The 20,905-nt window shown below is 42.3% G+C and overlaps 2 protein-coding genes across 2 annotated transcripts in view; both read right to left on the bottom strand.

The window, feature by feature from the left end:
* LOC129708276 (Fc receptor-like protein 5) overlaps window positions 1-9,516 on the bottom strand; it is a 29,341-nt gene extending 19,825 nt beyond the window's left edge. Inside the window, exons 1-2 of the mRNA XM_055653926.1 lie at window positions 9,120-9,516; window positions 4,769-4,804 (exon numbers count right to left, since the gene is read on the bottom strand). Coding sequence (XP_055509901.1) covers window positions 4,769-4,804; window positions 9,120-9,153 — 70 coding nt within the window. The 5' untranslated portion in view covers window positions 9,154-9,516. The remainder of the gene's footprint in view (window positions 1-4,768; window positions 4,805-9,119) is intronic.
* A 5,957-nt stretch (window positions 9,517-15,473) lies between these two features.
* The window catches only part of sirt7 (sirtuin 7), a 34,660-nt gene continuing 29,228 nt past the window's right edge, over window positions 15,474-20,905 (bottom strand). Inside the window, exon 10 of the mRNA XM_055653925.1 lies at window positions 15,474-18,980. Coding sequence (XP_055509900.1) covers window positions 18,812-18,980 — 169 coding nt within the window. The 3' untranslated portion in view covers window positions 15,474-18,811. The remainder of the gene's footprint in view (window positions 18,981-20,905) is intronic.

The following is a 20,905-nucleotide window of genomic DNA, read 5'->3' as shown; positions in this document are numbered from 1 at the left end:
CTGTTTATTTTACTTGGCATCTTCTTTTTATCGAGTCCACACACAAGATTAGAAGTTGTTCAGCCAGAGCTGAACGCACTTCTCGGCATCTGCACAATGGTGTCCGTCTTACTTGGCATGATTCCGCACAAAATAAATATATTAAATGTCCAACTTCTATCTTTCCTACAACCTTGTTCCCGGATAGATAATCACACAAAATCTCCTCAAGGTATGCCACATTGAGGAAGTTCTCCTCCTCTCTCCGACAAGAGTTCACAAACTGCTTGCCCTCTGATTCCTCCTGCTCTCTTCGGCGACCATGTTGTCATTGTCTGCTTTGATCGGTCCTTTTCACACCTTACATGCTCTTTGTACCCTTCCGTATCTCTAGTTTCCCTCTTCCCTGACTCTCCATCTGAAGAAGGGTCTCAACCTGAAACGTCACCCATTCCTTCTCTCCGGAGATGCTGCCTGTCCCTCCGAGTTAACTGCAGCATTTTGTGTCTATCATCAGTGTAAACCAGCATGGGCAGTCCTTCCTATACACAATAAGAGGAGTCTCTACATTGCCCTCTCCATCCATTGCTAATACTCTCAGGATACATTCTGAACACAATGGGATGGAATGGGGGGTTCAAAGAAAGATAGATGATTGTCAGATTATCTTCAGTTTTATAAGATTATGTTATCTGTGAAGATACCGTTCTTCCTCTTCTTGGGCAGTCCCTTGAGATTGAAGATGATTCATCCCCATACCGATTAACCTACATCTTTGGAGTGAGGGAAGAAACCGGAACACCCAGAGAAAACCCACGTGGTCACAGGGAGACCATACAAACTTCGTACAGACAGCACCCAAAATCAGGATCGAACCTGGGTCTCTGGCACTGTAAGGCAGGAATTCTACTGCTGCTCAACTTTGCCGCCTCCTAAACTTTGGAAAATTAGCTCCGCTCCCACGGGAAGTTTGTTCAAGGAGAGATGTTTTCTAGCAGCAGGAAAGATTGAGATGCACTGGGGAATGATGCAGCTGTGTTTGACATTGGATTACATTGAGATTGGTTCTGGTGTAGACCCATTCAATAATATCATTTTCCATAATGTAATATTTTCATTCCATAGCATTTATAACATGAACAACGCTTGACTTTAATTCCATGCTGTTATACTGCTCATAGATAAATAAACATTTGTTTAATACTTATTCACAATTTAGAATTTTCAATTACATTGTTTTAACTTAACCCTTGTAGTGCTTATGCTACCAGCAAACTCCTCACTTTACCCAATTATTTTCAAAATGTTAAGTCAGAACATCATCAACTGAGTGGAATTTTCCAACACGCATTGCTGTATTATACCAGAAAAACAAAGAGGAAGCTATGGTCAATGTACATTTCCATTCATTTACTTCCCATCCAGTGTCATTTGTTTTTATCTGTTATGCTTTGCACTGGGACGCCTTATCAGTCCTCAAATTTCTCTTGGTTTCTGCATACACTTATGATCCGACCTACTGCGAATAGCCGGTTTCTCCGAGGATTACTGTGGCATACGTTGCTCAGCTGTAATTCTGATCTGGGCATCAGAAAGATCCCCCTGACCGACCAATGCTTGTGGATGTCACGTACTATGGGGCGTTTCTCTGCTGCAAGGGTACTGGTGTTGAGCAGATATATAATATTTTTCTCTTATCTGGTTCAACAACAAGTCTAATCATTTAGATGACGTCAATGGTGATTTCACTATGTTGGCTCCCTCTTATTCACTACATTTCAACTGAACCAAAGCTGCTGATCTGATGCAGCCATGAGTAACTTTAATGGAAAATGAAATTATTTATGATTACATGCGAATTAGAAGCAGAAGTGGTCCTTTGAATGCCTCTGTCGTTCTGTGAGTTCATAACTATTTATAACATCAACTCACATCTGCCTTCCTCTGTCACTCCCTTGTTTATCTAACTCTGCCTTAAAACTATTAAAAGCTGTTTTTACCATTGCTTGAAGGGTTTTCAAAGACACAGAAGAGAGCATTTTGCCTCATCAGTCTTAAATGGGCAGCCTTTATTTTTTAAGCAGCAAGTTCCCAATATCCCATAAAAGGATTTTTTTTTTTTTTGCGTACAATCTATTAATAAGCACTACTTTAATTTAGTGATACACCATGGAAAGGGGCCCTTTGGCACATCGTTCATTCAGACCATTGATTACCTGTTCACTCAAGTTTCATGGTATCCCACTTTCTCAAGTACTCCCTACACACTAGGGGTAATTTATGGAGGTCAATTAACCTGCAAACCCACATTACTTTCGCATGTGGGAGGAAACAGGAGCACCCAGAAGAAACCCACATGGCCACAGGGAGAAAGTGCAAACTCCACACAGGCAGCATCTCGAGGTCAGGCTCGAACCTGGGTCTTTGGCTCTGTGAGGCAACAGCTCGACCAGGTGAGCCATCTGGGATAATAAAAAAATAGAACATAGAAAATAAGTGCAGGAGTAGGCCATTCGGCCCTTCGAGCCAGCACCGCCATTCAATATGATCATGGCTGATCATCCAAAATCAGTACCCCCCGTTCCTGCTTTCTCCCCATATCCCTTGATTCCATTAGCCCAAAGAGCTATATCTAACTTTCAATGTTTCAAGGTTTCAAGGTCAGTTTATTGTCACATGTATCAATTAAGGTACAAAATTTGAGTTACCATACAGCAATACTAAGTGAAAAGCAACAAGGCACACAGCCACATAAAATAAAAGTTAACATGAACATCCACCACAGTGGCACCCCACATTCCTCACTGTGATGGAAGGTAATAAATTCAAATCTTCTCCCTCTTGAATACATCTAGTGAATTGGCCACCACTGACTTATGTGGCAGAGAATTCCACAGATTCACAACTCCCTGGGTAAATAGGTTTTTCCTCATCTCAGTCCTAAATGGCCTACCCCTTATTCTTATAGACAGCACCCAATCAGGATCATACCCGGTCTCTGGCACTGTGAGGCAGCAACTCCACCACTGCGCCGTCCATATTCTAGGATCTTGATCCAAAACATTGCCTGTCCATTCCCTTCACAAGATGCTGCCAGACCCGCCAAGTTACTCCAGCTCTTTGTGTTCCACACAGGACTGCTCTGATTGTACCCCTGGTGTCAAGAAATCTGTCCACTTTAAAAAATGCAGTGACCTAACTGTGTGCCAACATTGCAGGTAGTGGAATCTTCAGCAAAACACAAAGTGCTGGAGAAACTTAACAGGTCAAGTGGCATCTGTGGAGGATCTAGATCCAAACTGTGAAGAGAACTCCATGGAGGAAATGGACAGGAGACGTTTCGGTTTGGGGCCCTTATTCAGACTCCTGGATAGGTGACAATTTGGACCTGGACTCTCCACAGATGCTGCCTGATCTGCTAAGTTTAGTTTAGTTTAGTTTTAGTTCACCAGTTATAAGAGTAGAATTAGGCCATTCAGCCCATCGCATCTTCTCCGCCATTCAATCATGGCTGATCTCTGCTTCCTAACCCCATTTTGCTGCCTTCTCCCCATAACCCTTGACACCCGTTCTAATCAAGAATTTGTCTATCTCTGCCTTAAAAATGTTCAAACTTGGCCTTCACAGCCCTCTGTGGCAATGAGTTCCACAGAATAACTAACCTCTAACGAAAGAAGTTCCTCCTCAGCTCCTTTCTAAAAGAGCGCCCTTAAATTCTGAGGCCATGACCTCTGGTCTTAGACTCTTCCACCAGTGAGTACAGGCCCAGTGCAGTTTAGTGATACAGTGTGGAAACAGGCATTGAGGCCCACTGACTCCACGTCGGCCAGCGATCCCCACACATTAACACTATCATACACTAGGGACAGCTTTTACATTTATACCAAGCCAATTACCTACAAACCTGTACGTCTTTGGAGTGTGGGGGGGAAACTGAAGTTTGCGAAGAAAACCCACGCAGGTCATGGGGAGAACGTACAAACTCTGTACAGACAGAACCCGTAGTCAGGATCGAACCCGGGCAGCAACTCTACCGCTGCGCCACCCTACCGCTTAATACCTCCAGCATTTGTTTTGCCCAAGATTCCACTGGTGTCTCTCACTAACCTGGGTCCTCTGATTCAAGTCAGTGAGAAAATTTAGGGGAATTCCAGAATTCATACCATCCAAAATAATTTACATATAGTTCCACATTGGGTGGAAACTGAGAGTCAGATATTGTGCAATGTTGGCGGCCACTCCAGTTGGGTCAGTGCACTTTCTATAGTGGACAGATTCCCTGGGACACGAATGCAATCAGAACACGGACAGGAAGTCAGACTGAGATAAGAGATAGGAGTAGAATTAGGCCATTTGGCCCATCGAGTCTACTCCGCCCATTCTCAATCATGGCTCTCCCTCCTAACCCCATTCCCCTGCCTTCTGAGAAGTCCGTAGAAGCTATTTTAATAGTTGGAACTATTAAAGAGAACTATGACACAAGGTGCTGTCACCGTTCACACAGAGTCTGTTAATTCCATGCACAGTTAACATGGAGTTAACTCCCTGTGCATAAAGGAGTACAGCAGTCTTTAGTGCCCTTGGGCTGTAACATAGCTTAAGGTCCAGATTCAATAAGAACTAAGATCCTAGAACTTTAAGGTCATGTTACTCCACTGTCATACAGATATTACCTATGGGACATCAAAAGTGTATGCAGCAAATGTTTCTTCTGTCAAAGGATCTTGATAGTATTGAATACAATTTGGAAAAGCTGCATGTAATCTGTGGTATAATGTGTAGTACTCACCTATGTGGCCCTGGCATGCAGCGAACGGGGTCAGCACTGTAAGAAGAGAATATTGATATACATTTTCAGTATTACACCAGTAGCTACGCAAATTTCATTTCTGTATCCTATAGATTAAACAATCTAACCCCAACAAAATTAGGGCGACACAGTAGCGTCAGAGACCCGAGTTCGATCTCGACTCCGGGTCGACTTTGTACCTTCTCCCCGTGACCGTGTGGATTTTCTCTGACATCTCCAGTTTCCTCCCTCACTCCAAAGACGTACAGGTTTGTAGGTTAATTGGCTTGGTAAAACTATATAAATGTAAAGAATTGTCCCTAGTGTGTGTAGGATAGTTCTAATGTGAGGGGATCGCTGGTCGGTGTGGACTCGGTGGGCATAAGGGCCTGTTTTCACGCTATATCTCTAGACTAAGTTAAGTTTTTAACCCAGGAGAGATCAGTTGTTCTGCAATGAGAAGATATACAATATCTGAGCACCGGGCTGTTGATAAGGGAAAGTAGAATGCAGGAAACATTGTAATGGAATGAAAAACAAAAATAGTATTAAAGTTATTCTGCAAAAGATAGAGAATAAATTATATTGAAGAATAAGGAGCAGGCAGGAAAACTCAACAAATATCTATGAAAGTTGACAGGAAACTCCTGGGAATAGTTGAAAACCACTAGGATAGTGAGTGAGAAATTCAAAAGAAAGTAGCAGTAGTCAGTGGCGGACTGGGTCTAAAAATATTGGTTGCCAGGAGACTTCATCAGGGGCCCACTTGATATAGGGGGCCCACTTAATCAGGGGCCCACTTGCCATCGGGTAAGCTGACACCCTGGCCAGTCCACCACTGGCAGTAGTTTAATTTTGGGATACAGCGTAGAAACAGGCCCTTCGGCCCACCGGGTCCGCGCCAACCAGCGATCCCCGCACATGAACACCATCCGACACCCACTAGGGAAGATCTCAGAGAAAACCCAAGCAGGTTCACGGGGAGAACGGAAACTTCATACAGACAGCACCCGTAGTCGGGATCGAACCCAGCTACCGCTGCTCTACTCTACCGCTCCACCACCGTGACCGCCCCAGTAATTACATTTTTTTTTTAAAGAAAAGATGTTAAGAAAGGAACTGGATTGTAATTATCTCAACTATTTAAGAAGGAAAGAGGAGGAATAAAAAAGGAACTATAAACCACTAAACTCAACATTGATTAGCAAGAGAGTGCTGGAATCTATTAAGGAAGTGATAACGGAGCACTTGGAAAATGGCAGGATATGGTGGAATCGGCATGGATTTGTGAATGATAAAACAAGTTTGATAGGAGTTCTTTAAGGCCGTAACCAGCAGAGAAGATAAAAGAGAAAAAAAACATGTTTTTGTTTGCAGAAGGCCTTCAATAAGATGCCTCACAAGGGTGAATATTTTAAAAAAATTGGATGCACAATAGTTGGGATGTGATAGAATGGCACAAAATTCTGGATTAACTCAGCGGGACAGGCAGCATCTCTCGAGAAAAGGAAGGGCTTTGACAAGTTCAATGTTGAGCAGGCATGGATTGAGATAGACACAGAGTAGGAATAATATTGCGATTCTGTAAAATAATGGAGTGGTGCAGGAATCATTGCAAGTGCCCCAGCTGATCACAATCGAGATCAATGATTTGGATGGGTAACAGCTCCAAGTCTGCTGAAACATAGAAACATAGAAACATAGAAAATAGGTGCAGGAGTAGGCCATTCGGCCCTTCGAGCCTGCACCGCCATTCAATATGATCATGGCTGATCATCCAACTCAGTATCGTGTACCTGCCTTCTCTCCATACCCCCTGATCCCTTTAGCCACAAGGGCCACATCTAACTCCCTCTTAAATATAGCCAATGAACTGGCCTCAACTACCTTCTGCGGGACAGAATTCCAGGGATTCACCACTCCCTGTGTGAAAAAAGTTTTCCTCATCTCGGTCCTAAAAGATTTCCCCCTTATCCTTAAACTGTGACCCCTTGTTCTGGACTTCCCCAACATCGGGAACAATCTTCCTGCATCTAGCCTGTCCAACCCCTTAAGAATTTTGTAAGTTTCTATAAGATCCCCCCTCAATCTTCTAAATTCTAGTGAGTACAAACCGAGTCTATCCAGTCTTTCTTCATATGAAAGTCCTGACATCCCAGGAGTCAGTCTGGTGAACCTTCTCTGTACTCCCTCTATGGCAAGAATGTCTTTCCTCAGATTAGGAGACCAAAACTGTACGCAATACTCCAGGTGTGGTCTCACCAAGACCCTGTACAACTGCAATAGAACCTCCCTGCTCCTATACTCAAATCCTTTTGCTATGAATGCTAACATACCATTTGCCTTCTTCACTGCCTGCTGCACCTGCATGCCTACTTTTAATGACTGGTGTACCATGACACCCAGGTCTCGTTGCATCTCCCCCTTTCCTAATCGGCCACCATTCAGATAATAATCTACTTTCCTGTTTTTGCCACCAAAGTGGATAACCTCACATTTATCCACATTATACTGCATCTGCCATGCAGTACTCACCCAGCCTATCCAAGTCACCTTGCAGCCTCCTAGCATCCTCCTCACAGCTAACACTGCCCCCCAGCTTCGTGTCATCCGCAAACTTGGAGATGTTGCATTCAATTCCCTCGTCCAAATCATTAATATATATCGTAAATAGCTGGGGTCCCAGAGCTGAGCCTTGCGGTACCCCACTAGTCACTGCCTGCCATTGTGAAAAGGACCCGTTTACTCCTACTCTGAAGACACATCATTGGATGGCAATATGCTTTGTGAGGTAGATGCAGGGAGAGTTTTAGAAAATATAGACAATTTTAACATTCAGGTGAAGATACGGAAAATAGAATATAACATGGAAAATATAAGATCATCTGCTTTAGTAGAAACAGTGGAAAGTGGACCATATTTAAAATGGGGGAAGAATATAGTGTGCAGAGAGACTTGTGTGTCTTTAGCATGAATCCCTGAAAGTTAATATGAAGATACAGCAAACTTAGAAAGGTAACTATACATTCAGCCTTTACTGCCAGAGGATTTGAGTACCAAGACATCTTGGTTCAATTCGACAATGCCCTGGTGAGACCACATCTGAAACATTATTTATGAGCTGATTTTCCTCCCAAGGCAAGATATCCTTGCAGCAGAGATAGAATGTCACCGAGGTTCGCCAGAATGGTGCCTGGAATCGCAACTAGAGGTTAAACTATGCTGTATAGAATTGGAAAAATTAGATGTGATTTCTGCAAAACATACAAAAGTGCTTTGAAAGATCAATGTGGAGTACGCAAGTTTCCCTGGCTGTGGAGTCCAGAACCAGGACTTGCAATCTCAAGTTAGGGTCTTAACCCTTCAGCGGAGAGGTGAGAAGAAATTTCTTCACTGAGGGGGTAACAAATCCTCCATACAATAGGGCTGTACAGGCTCTTTAACATGGGTGTTACTGGATTTTTTCATATCAAGGGAATCACAAGATATTTGGTTTATGCTTGAAAAGGTTGCTGAGATAAAAGAGCGGGCATTACCTTTTGAGTGACAGGACGCACACGAAGAGCTGAACAGCTTCATCCCACTTTTATATCTTTTTCTTACAATTGCAGACAACCATTAATCTTCTTCAATTTATTGCACAGTATGTTCTGTGCACCCTACTCAAAATGACTTCACAACAGAGCAATGGCAATATGTGTGGTTAATGCTACTATTTATTCCATTTAGTATCGTTTTGCAAGGACCGTAGTGAACTGTCGTTTTACTTCCATCTCTATTAAAAATATTTAGGTGATTAACACAAAGTTCCAATTATAACTGCGTCATTTTTTTTATCGTGAAATCAATTTCCGTGCAGTTAACTACATAAAGTGCTTCAACAGATATTCGGGGAAAGTTCAACTGTTATTGTGGATTGTCCGTGCAAGTTCAGCTCGCTGACAAAATACCCTACAGTGAAGACTGGTTCTGAAGACAAAGATCTACTTTTTTTCACAGTTTGCATTCGTATATCTAATGTGTTGGCCTTAAATTGTTTACAAACCAGTTGCTTTAGTTGGAGGCATCTTAAATGTATTTAAATGCCTGAGAATTGCAATAGAGTCTTATCACACTTCAAAATAAGTCAATGCCTCCAGCATGACAACAAACTGAATTTCAAAACCAATGACAATAAACTATACGAATTGAGTTGAGCAACTGGTGTTAGGATGAATTACTAGAACAAATAAATATATGATAGAGCATTTCTACACAACTCTTCAGTTAAGATGAGCTTCAAGGTTGTGTAAAGAATTACTTATCAATCAATACGCAGAATTATCCTCGTCTTTGGAAAACGGCAACTCACCAAACAGAACTTGTAGATGGAAGACGACATTCATTTTCTTCTTTGATGCAACTGGTTGTTAGCGAACGAACACCAAGTGTAGATCGAGAGCAAAGTCTTTCGTTCTTCGTCAAAAACTGCAGAGACAATTGAAGAGTTTTTTTTCCCCTCTTGCGCTGGCAGCTGTCTGCAAGAACCACACCCGGGACTGGGATTGCTAGCACGCACCCAGAGCAGTGATAGCTGTGCGAGTCTGATAATAAAACGGAAACGAGGAAGGCCAAGGACATCCTGCCCTGTAAATGTTCACCACCAACTCACCAGTCTTTCTTTACAGCACAATTGTAATTTCTAAAGCAAATTTGAATGAGAGGATACAGCAAAGCACGTCTTCCATTTAGGTCACAATTCTGGTTGATTTTAAAACTAATTACTGAACCCCAGGGAGAGTTTGTTCTACTGCCATTTCTCTCTCCCCACAGGAAATAAACATTTCAATTCAAGTAGGAATTGACTTACATTTGCATGCTTATAAACCGCATTCTTAGACAGCGCTGCTCAATAAAGAAAACAGCAGGCTTCTTTAACCCAGATTGATTAAGTTTAAATAAATAACTTAAAAGGACAGAACTTGCTGTTGCATTGGAAACTACCTATAAAGATGTTTTAATTTAAATTACCACTAGTAACAAGAAGTGTACAGCTGAGAAGGCTGTGGATAGGTTTACTTTTTATATATCCAAAAACAAATTGGCATTTAATTCTAAAATTTGGAACCAAATCAGCATGTATCCTCCAATTACCCAAAGATGGCACTTGGCAAAATTCATGAAAACGTGGCTGGTTGTGTATGTTATTCAATAATAATTGCCTGCTAATGCAAGAGTATTTACACTGATTGGTATATACCAAATGTACCCTTAAGTCAGTTTAAATACGCAATGCATCTGCCGTTGTATAAAACCAAACTATTGCAATGGTGGAGACGCAAAAGACTGCAGATTCTGGAATCTGGAGCAACAACCAAACTGATGGAGGAACTTGTGTCGGAAAGAACTGCAGTAGCTGGTTTAAAATCGAAGGTAGACACAAAATGCTGGAGTAACTCAGCGGGACATACAGCATCTCTGGAGAGAAGGAATGGGCGACGTTTCGGGTCTCGACCAGAAAGTCGAGACCCAAAACCTGCTGGAGGAACTTAGCAGGTCAAGCAACATCCGTGAAGGGAAATGGACAGTCAATCCTTTGGGTCAAGTCAAGTTTATTGTCATATGCACAAGCACAGTGAGGTACAGGTACAATGAAAGTCTTGCTTGCAGAAGCATCACAGGCGCAATAAATTCAGACATACACAAGCATAAATTATAGATACATTTTACTGTTACAAGACAGTGAGAATTAAAAGTGTGCAGAAAAAAAACAAGATATATGGGCAAAACACAAAACAGGTCATGCAAGAGGTGGCATGTAATATTCTGTGACTGGGGTAGGATTGAGGTTGCGTGGGTTGATTTTAAAAACCTGATAGTTGCAGGAAAGCAGCTGTTCCTGAATCTGGTGATTTGGGACTTCGGGCTTCTGTACTTCTAGAGAGCTGAGGGCAATGGTGGGGTTATTGATTATCAATATGGTCTACTTGAATTAGTGCCTTCCATAGATGCTTTTGATGACCCATCCTTCTCTACAGCCGTTTGTGTACCCGAACGGAAATGTCAACTAGGAGATGACGAGAATTGTATTGTATTGTATTGCATTGTATTTTAATGACCACACAGCCAGGCTGGTGGAATTTGTTATCAGTACAGCTCGGTACAGGTTCCAACATTTCATCAAACATTAAACATATAGTGTTTGAATGTGAGGAGAATGAAATTATCAGAGTCATATAGTAGTGTAAAATGGTGGTGATAGTCAGCATGGACTTGGTGGGCTGAAGGTCCGGTAATGCTGTATCTCACTGATTGGAAGTGGGTTGTGGAAAAGAAAGAAACAGAATTATAAAATTCTTTATAAATGGAGAGGCACGTAGGCACATAAAAAAAAATAAAAAAAATGAAATGATTCAATTTATTGTCATTGTCAGTGTACAGTACAGAGACAACGAAATGCATTTTTAGCATCTCCCTTGAAAGGGAGACACAGGGCGTTGCGGTGTGCCCGCGCCTGCCGCCAGAAGCTTTTTCCAGTGCTTTTTGTATACAAAACGTTGTGGTCAGATGATTCATAAATGTAGTGTCACATAGCCAGAAACAAAATAAGGATGTTAACCATTTAGAGCCATGCTACACCATACTGATGTGACTGAATTGGAATTTACTAATTTATAATGTATAATTACAATTATGGATAATTTATGATGACTAATTCACCTAATAATCTGCACGTCTTTGGACTACAGCTTTTACAAAACTATAATGCTGTTTTTTGCGGTGTGGCCTAACTTAAACATATCATGGGCAGGGCCACAATGAAATCCTCAGGGAATTGGATATAAATAGCAACATTTTTTAAAAGCACGCATTCTCCCACTCATTATTACTAGGGTGTTTCAAATGTTTTCTTCCGTATGTTGCCACTTAATCACCATCAACATAGCTCTCTAGGCATTAATATCTCATACACTTCTGCGATGCTGACATCCAATCCACTCATTTACCATTTGATATAATCATTTAAGGTTTTTTCAGATTTTGAACATTGCGAGTACTTTGGATTTTTTGTTTGTCATTTGATCCTTCTTTTGACAGGTTGAGTCAATTTGTTAGTTAACTGCTAAAAGGGTAATACTTAAATGTATAAACTACCAAGAAAAACTTTTCCAACTTCGATGTAAACCAGCACCTGCAGTTTCTTCCTACACAATTTTATGAATAACACTTTTATTTTTAATCGATGGGAGAAATCCTCTTGTCATGAGTATGAATTGTGTAAGAAATAAGCTGTAGCATTCTCTCATGGATTGATGCCAAAACTATTTTTTCCACTGTGATTTTGAACAGGAAAAAATGTCAAGGTAGAAGGCCGAAAAGCAAAATCCTTTGAAAACAGCATCCTGTAAAAACAGACAGAATGACGAGAGGGAATTATTGACTTCCCCACAATCACGCAAGTGGTCCCTAGGATTTGGTGATGTTTTCAAGGCTTTACATGCACAGTAATTGACCCAATGTATTGCGCTCCACCTCTCCCTCCTTACCAGTATAAATAAATTACCTTCTGATAGTCATCTTTTTATTTTGAAAACCCACCATGTTCTAGTATCCATAACTCCATAACTGAATGTTTGTGTCAGCAAATGATTTTTAATTCATTAAAGTTCCTAGTCAGTAGAAAAACCACTGTTAAGAAGAACTGTTGAAAATTCAAGTAATTCAAATCGGTGGTAATGATGCACGGAAAAGATGCAAATAGCAATGTAAATCTATACAGGTGCACAACCTTTTATCCGAAAGCCTTGGGACCAGACACTTGTCGGATTTCGGACATTTTCGGATTCCGGAATGGAAGATTTTTAGCGTAGATTAGGTAGGTAGCGCGGGCGGCTTGAAAAGTCTGGAGCTGCTGCCTCCTCCCGGGTGACCGGGAGACTCATTGCATAAATGTTAGTCGGTTAGTTTGGAGGGATTTTATGTGGTGGTGGAGTCGGGGTGAAGGGGGAAACTTTAATTCTTAGTCCCCTACCTGGTCGGCGACTCCCAACCTCGCGGAGCTGGGGGCTCCGTCCGGCCGCGGGCGGCGCCGGTTGGAGCTCCGACCCCGGCAACTCTACCCCTGGCTGCGAGGCGCTCCAAATCCAGCGCCGCCCGCGGCCGGACGTCCCAGCTCCGAGAATGTCGGGAGTCGGCGGCGTCGCAGCGCTGGGATACCAGCGGGGAGCGGGCAATGCCTTACCGGGTCGCCGTGCGGCAAGCTCCGGAGCGCTGTGGCCGCCGACACACAACATCGCGGAGCGTCGCTGGATTTGGAGCCGCGGAGCTGGGGGCTCCGTCCAGCCGCGGGCGGCGCCGGTTGGAGCTCCGACCCCGGCAACTCTACCCCTGGCTGCGCGGCTCCAAATCCAGCGACGCTCCGCGATGTTGTGTGTCGGCGGCCACAGCGCTCCGGAGCTTGCCGCACGGCGACCCGGTAAGGCATTGCCCGCTCCCTGCTGATTTCCCAGCGCTGCGACGCTGCCGACTCCCGACATTTGCGGAGCTGGGGCGTCCGGCCGCGGGCCGCGCTGGATTTGGAGCGCCTCGCAGCCAGGGGTAGAGTTGCCGGGGTCGGAGCTACAACTGGCGCCGCCCGCAGCCCCAACGGCCACAGCGCTGCGGAGCTTACTGCACGGCAACCCGATAAGGCATTGACCGCTCCCCGCCTCTCCGACCAGGTAGGGGACTAAGAATTAAAGTTTACCCCTTCACCCCCCCTTCACATAAAAGCCCTCCAAACTAACTGACTAACATTTAAGTAATGATTTACAGATGTTTAAGCGTCTCCCGGTCTCCAGGGAGGAGGCAGCCGCTACAGTAGTACAGACCTGGGTTGACCGTGGGTCGTTTTGGGTCAAGTTTGGCGCCAAACGCGAGCTTTGGTGCGCAGACGACATCTGGAAAAAATGGCCGGTTTTCGGAGCTTTTCGGTTTCTGGAAAACCGGATAAAAGGTTGTGCACCTGTATTACTAAGTCTAATCCTGACCACTTCCTGTTGTTCTGTATATTGGTTTTAGAAAAAAAGCTGCCACTTACAGCTGTGATTTTTGGCCATCTTCCTCAGAGTCCCCCTCCGCTGCTCATGACAAGAGGATTTCTCCCATCGATTAAAAATAAGTGTTATTAGTGTTTAATAAATGTTGAAATTCTCTCTCCTGAAGGCTACACCCCTTCCGGAGGGACTATAAAACCCGGAAGTGTTGAGTGCCTGTCAGTCTCTGCAAGATGGAGGAGCGAGAGGGTCACGTCTCTTAGTCCGAGATGTGAATAACACTGAACACATGTCTACTAAACTGTGAGTGGTTTTACTGACCTGTCAGTGCCCTTAATGTGGTTTGAAAATATAGTTTGGAAATGCTAAAGCTGTGTTGTCTTTGATTTGGAAATGCTAAAGTTGTGTTGCCTGATTAAAGTTGCCTTCTATGTAATTAAAAGTCTAATCTTGACCACTTCCTGTTTGCGCTTTACATTGATTTTAGAAAAAACGCTACCACGTATGGCTGTGATTTTTGGCCATCTTACTCAGAGTCCCCCTCCGCTCATCAGGTGCCGAGGATTTTTCCCATCGATGAAAAATAAGAGTTATTAGTATTTTAAAATGTTGAGATTTTCTCTCCTGTCAATCACGCTATGAAGACCAAGCCCCTTCTGGTGTGAGGGATTATAAAACCAAGAAGTGTGGGCATGGCTCAGTCTCAGCAAGATGGAAGAGGGAGAGGTCACGACTCGCTGTCTTTAGTGGTCTTGCACCCTGCTTGAAAAGGTAAGAAACTACACTTGAATTTGGTGGCCTTGCACCCTTCTTGAAATGGAATTTCAAGGAATAGCCGCGAGTCAACTGCCAGCCCACCAGCCATGAGAGAGTGAGCTGCCAGCACAACACGCTTGTGTGATTGAGCAGCCAGCCCACATTTGTACAATTAAATGCTTTTGCTAAATCTGGAATAAAACTTGCAGAACACCACCGCTAGACAGGGTGCAATGTTTTATCTGCTTGGTTGCAATTTTTGATAGAAATTGGTTGAGAGCTTATCATGTCCCATCAACACTAGTCCCACCTGCCTGCGTTTGGGCCATATCGCTCTAAACCTATGCTATCCATGTACCTGTCTAAATGTTTAAACGTTGCAATAGTGCCTGCCTCAATTACCTCCTCTGGCAACTCGTTCCATACACGCACCAGTTTGTGTAAACAAATTACCCCTCAGGTTCCTATTAAATCTTTTCTCACTCACCTTAATTCTGTGTCCTCTGGTTCTAAATTCCACTGCTCTGGGCAAGAGTGTGCATTTAGCCGATCTATTCCTCTCATGATTTTGTACAAATCCATAAGATCACCTTTGCCTGTGAAGATTGAGCCACAGTATTAAATTAAATTATTTTTTTTTTGTTTATTATATACCGTGTATTATGTTTACAGGCCTGTTAAGCTGCTGCAAGTAAGAATTTCATTGTTCCAATATCAGTAGATGACACTCTTGACTCTTGAAATTTCCTTGGGAGATTTAATAGATAGTGTTCATCTTATAGCAGAGAAGGTATGCTCTGTAAGCAGTTTATTTAATAGTGAATTTCCTCATTCCGCTGACTGGATAGCAGACAGTAAAAAAGCTTGACTGTACCTCGGTACAACTGACAATAAACTAAACTACCTAGTTTACACTGAACAATAAGGATGCAGACTCTCAATTTAGGATTGTTTATTTAGAAATGAAAATTACAGTTGTAATATGATTGACGATTTGTATCAAATAAAGTGCAACTATACAGTTGGGCTGTTCTCTTCCAGCAAGTCCCTAACTGTATGTTCATCCACCAGCTATATCACCAAGTTTTCTTGTTCCGTAAAGTGAAATCCTATCATGCACATTACGTTTGGGATTCTGGAGGCACATATTTGAAAAAAAAAATACCCTTTCAAGTGACAGAAACATGAGACAATCTCATTACCAATGTTACACAAGTAGAGCAAACCAGATGTTAAATTTACAGCTGTATGTTTGAACCTTACTGATTTTGCATATTTAGAAGCATGGGTTGATAATGCTAGTTGAACATCGGGGCATTGAAAAACAAACCCATTTGAGAATTGCGTTGAGAGGTCAGGATTCTATTAAACTATAAATCTGCCCAAATCCCATCCCGACATCCTTGCCAAAGCATTACTTTTTAAACATTTTTAAATTTGTAAAGCAAATTCATTCAGCATTATTAAAAGCAGGAATGCAGAGATTTTGCCAAATGTTTTAACCTGTCAGAAAGGGCTATAAAAATGTCCCAGCGAATCAGATCAAAACAGCAGCATCTTTTAATAATGCACACATTCTCCCAGTTAAGCAGGAGACTTTGAGTCAATGCAGTGCCTACCAGCAACATATCATTCAGTGCACTCATCCTCCCATTCACGTCCAGGATATTGACATCCAAACAACTCACTTAGAGGCATTTAATGTTTTTATTTCAGAGATTGAGTATTCACAGTATTTTTCTTCTTGTTTACTGTTTAATCCTTTCAATCACATGATATATTGACTCAATTTGTTCCTTAACTGCCAGTATACCAACACTCAAATCTATTTGACAGTTAAAAAAATACCCGTTTTATAAATATGGTTTTAAAGATAAGCCACAACATTCCATATTGTCTCGTGGCTAAGAGATTAATCCTAAAACAGCAATTTTTCTGTTGTGATTTGAAACAAAAGGGCAATCGAGGGCTGAGAAGCAAAAGTCCTTTCAATAAATAGCACACTATGAAGAATCAGTATAATCAATGAGAATTATTCTCGGCAATCATAATGCTGAACCCTGGGATTTGGCTGATTTTCCAGAAGCAGTTAAAGTAGTTGAAGAATTCTCCCTTCTGTCAACCCTCACCCTAGTCTCCTGTGTCCTGCAGTTCTGCCCTCCTTCCCCCTTCCCCCCCCAGACACAAAGATCCCCTTAGATGCACCTAGTCTCGTCCCGAGTAGGTGAATCGAGTATCAGAGGACATAGATTTAAGGTGAAGGGGAAAAGATTTAATAGGAATCCAAAGGGTGGCAGCTGCAAGGAACAAGCTGCCAGATGAGGTAGTTGAGGCTGGGTTTAAGAAACAATTAGACAGGTACATGGATAGGACAGGTATGGAGGGATATGGACCAAACGCAGGCAGGTGGGACTAGTGCAGCTGGGACATGTTGGCCAGAGTGGGCAAGTTGGGCCAAAGGGCCTTTTCCACGCTATATCACTCTTTCCTGATGTTTCACCCCACCAGCCTCTGCATCCAATACATCTCCATCCTCCTCCATCTTCCCATCTCCATTCCTGTCCGCCTTCCTCAGAGACCGCTCCCTCCGCAACATCTTGGTTCACTCATCCCATCCCACCCAAACTACTTTGGATTACAACCTTCTATCTGTATGAAAATTATCATTAGTATTACGTTAAAATTTCTGCTTATTAGCAAGTGCCTTGCTCAGCTTGAAGAAACAGACACAATCCGTATTGTTTGCAGCCCAATTTGCGACATTGTTTGCGATTTGGGTATCACAGCGAATGGTTGAAGACAGAACCAAGGATTTACATGGCAAGGCAGATAAATTGCTGTTAAATGATCAACCCATCAATAGCTTAGCCTGAAACATCACAGTAAACCATAACAACACATATTAGAGATTTCTAACAATGAGCAAGATTAGTAAAACTAGAAAAGCGATCAATCACTAGAAAAATCCCTGTGTAAAAATGGTGGTTTTTGAAAATTCTATAAGTAGTCCAAATGTGTAACAAAATAAACAAAGACATACAAATGGTATTGTAAAATTGAAATATATATTAGTGCAAATATACTTGAGATTTATCTTTTATTTTCAAAATTTAAAAAGTAACCTTTCAGAGCACCGTGAGGATTGGAGACAGGTTTTCTGCTTTATCTGCTCTGATGCCATTACTGATAAAAATTGGTTGAGTTTGTGTTCTGTAGATGAAACTCCAATTTCATAAGTAATGCCATCTGACACAAGCCGTTTGTTGTATTTACAAAAGCTACTTTGGCACTCAGCTATAATTTCAGTGCGTAAGTTTAAGTTGTTGGACCGTGTCCTTAGATCCCAACAAAAGCAGCAAGCAATTTATCAGGAACTCACTCACCAGGTTTGGTGAGAGATATTATTACACTACCTCATATGTTGAAACAGTACTTTTACTGTTGCAGGTATAGATTTTCTGCTCAAGTTATTCTTGTTCTTGGGTACAACACATGCTGACTGCATTGAAAACTTGTGGAACGTCACTGGCTCCCAACTTTTTTTTGTACATTTTTCAACAAATACTGTTTAACATTAACTGGAGATGTTTTAAATTTTGAGTGGGTGCAAAATTCGCAGAAATAGTATGTTGTTCACCCTGGTCTTGTGTTCTTACTGCAGGAAAACCAGGGAGAGGCTGTATGCCACTGACTCAAGAGTACGTGGCTTGAAAATAACATGCAGAGTTCCCTCTGGAAAGACAGTGGAAGAACAATTGTTTTAAGTCATTGATACACTTTCTATATTGCTGTTAGTGCTGGGTGCATAGGAACCAGCATTTCTATTGACAGTGAGGATGCCCTAATCACACATTGTCAACATTTTTCACCCAAAGTTAAGAGGAACACTATTTCCCCCAATTCTTCCCAATTTATACTGTTTAAAAATTATTCCTTGGAACATTTTACTATACATCATACAGAATATTTAGTCCCCAAATGTCACATGATTTTAAAACTGTATCCTACTAGTTTTAAAATGTAATAGCCCGCTGATATGCCAACAGCCTGATTATCTGTATTTACAGATCGATACCAATTTCAGGTGGCAAGGTGGACCGGACATGTAAAAATCACGTTCTGGTCAAATGGTCGGCAGAGTCCGTCTCTCCAGTATTGGCGTCAGGGTTTGCAGAAATCTGCTTTGATTCTGCTCCTTCCCCAAAATGGAATTTGTATGGGGAAGGAGGGAAAAAGATTAAAGATGTAAACATTGACCGTCACAATTCCCTGATTAGACTTTCTTCTTTCTTCTGCCTTTTGCACAACCTTTGCCATACCAACCACCTGAGACAGTGGAGCCCACACTTCCTGGGTTGTCCTTAGTTAGTAGTTTACGGCTGTGACTGTCTTCTTCGCCTGGCCTCAGTTGAGTAGCTAGACTAAAAATAGGATCTTTTGACCTGCAAGAGAATCAGGCATCAGAGTGAAAATTATTTTTAGGTATTAATCAACAACCATCCCACAGTTTATTAATGATATCATTCCATCCCATAACTTCACCTATCCATGTTCTGCTGAGATTCTGCCTGACCCGCTGAGTTACTCCTGCACTTTGTGTCTTTGCCCCAACTACACGTATGGTACAATAAATTATAATGGCACCCAATTACATTAAATCCAAAAAAACCTTCAGTTTGTACAGATTTTAAAAAGTAATCGCAAATCCAAAAGGAGATGAGGATAACTACAGGAGGGGTTTAGAGAGGCAATTCCAGAATCAGGACCTTGATAACCAAATCCATTGCTGCTGTAGCTGAGATAAAGATGGCACGCAAGAAATCAGAGTTGGTTGAAACAGATCAGAGGATTATAAGTCTGAAGGAAGTGAAAGATCAAGAGAGGCAATGGATTTAAACTCAAGGATGGTATTTTTAAATAATGCCACAGCCATGGAGGCCACAGCAGTGACGAGTGAACGGGACTTGGAGGATGACGGGATATAGGCAGTGCTTTGCATGAGCTGATGTTCATTGAAGCTGCAACACAACACAGCAGCTGACAAAGCCCAGATGAGGGTTTCAGTCACAGATGAGCTGTGGGAGGATGGATGATGGGCAATTATTGTAGAAGTGGGTTGTCGTAGTGATGGAGAGGATCAACAGTTGAAAGCTCAATCCAGAGTTTTGATTGTGGCAAGAGGAATGGAATTAGTGGCAAGGTAACAAAATGTGTGTCAAAGGAAGAAAATATTGATAAAGGTGAAGTTAGCTAGAGATATCATGTAGACGTGGAAGCCAAAAATACATCCTGGAGAATTTTAGTCTGTATATGGCACTTGGTAAGAATAGAGCCCATTTATAGTGCTGGTTATAACTGGAAAGGTGACAGTGACAAATTGACAACAAACTCATAACAAAGGACAGGTGTAGGAGGATTGTGGTTGACGGTGGCAAGGTCTGTTGTGAAGTGAATTTGCTCATTTCAAATATTATAGTAAGATCGTTAAGAGATTCCAGAGCTGAAGTATTAGAGAAAGGGAAGTTTGGAGATGAGGGAGTAATGTGCAAGTACAAAATACTTGCAGGTAGTATAGAAACATAGAAACATAGAAATTAGGTGCAGGAGTAGGCCATTCGGCCCTTCGAGCCTGCACCGCCATTCAATATGATCATGGCTGATCATCCAACTCAGTATCCCGTACCTGCCTTCTCTCCATACCCTCTGATCCCCTTAGCCACAAGGGCCACATCTAACTCCCTCTTAAATATAGCCAATGAACTGGCCTCGACTACCCTCTGCGGCAGAGAGTTCCAGAGATTCACCACTCTCTGTGTGAAAAAAGTTCTTCTCATCTCGGTGTTAAAGGATTTCCCCCTTATCCTTAAGCTGTGACCCCTTGTCCTGGACTTCCCCAACATCGGGAGCAATCTTCCTGCATCTAGCCTGTCCAACCCCTTAAGAATTTTGTAAGTTTCTATAAGATCCCCTCTCAATCTCCTAAATTCTAGAGAGTATAAACCAAGTCGATCCAGTCTTTCTTCATAAGACAGTCCTGACATCCCAGGAATCAGTCTGGTGAACCTTCTCTGCACTCCCTCTATGGCAATAATGTCCTTCCTCAGATTTGGAGACCAAAACTGTACGCAATACTCCAGGTGTGGTCTCACCAAGACCCTGTACAACTGCAGTAGAACCTCCCTGCTCCTATACTCAAATCCTTTTGCTATGAAAGCTAACATACCATTCGCTTTCTTCACTGCCTGCTGCACCTGCATGCCTACTTTCAATGACTGGTGTACCATGACACCCAGGTCTCGCTGCATCTCCCCTTTTTCTAGTCGGCCACCATTTAGATAATAGTCTGCTTTCCTGTTTTTGCCACCAA

Source organism: Leucoraja erinacea, chromosome 23 (genome assembly GCF_028641065.1).
Source record: "Leucoraja erinacea ecotype New England chromosome 23, Leri_hhj_1, whole genome shotgun sequence".
Classification (NCBI taxonomy): Eukaryota; Metazoa; Chordata; class Chondrichthyes; order Rajiformes; family Rajidae; genus Leucoraja; species Leucoraja erinaceus.
Note: the sequence above shows the minus strand (reverse complement) of the source record. Positions and strands in the feature narration are given on the sequence as shown.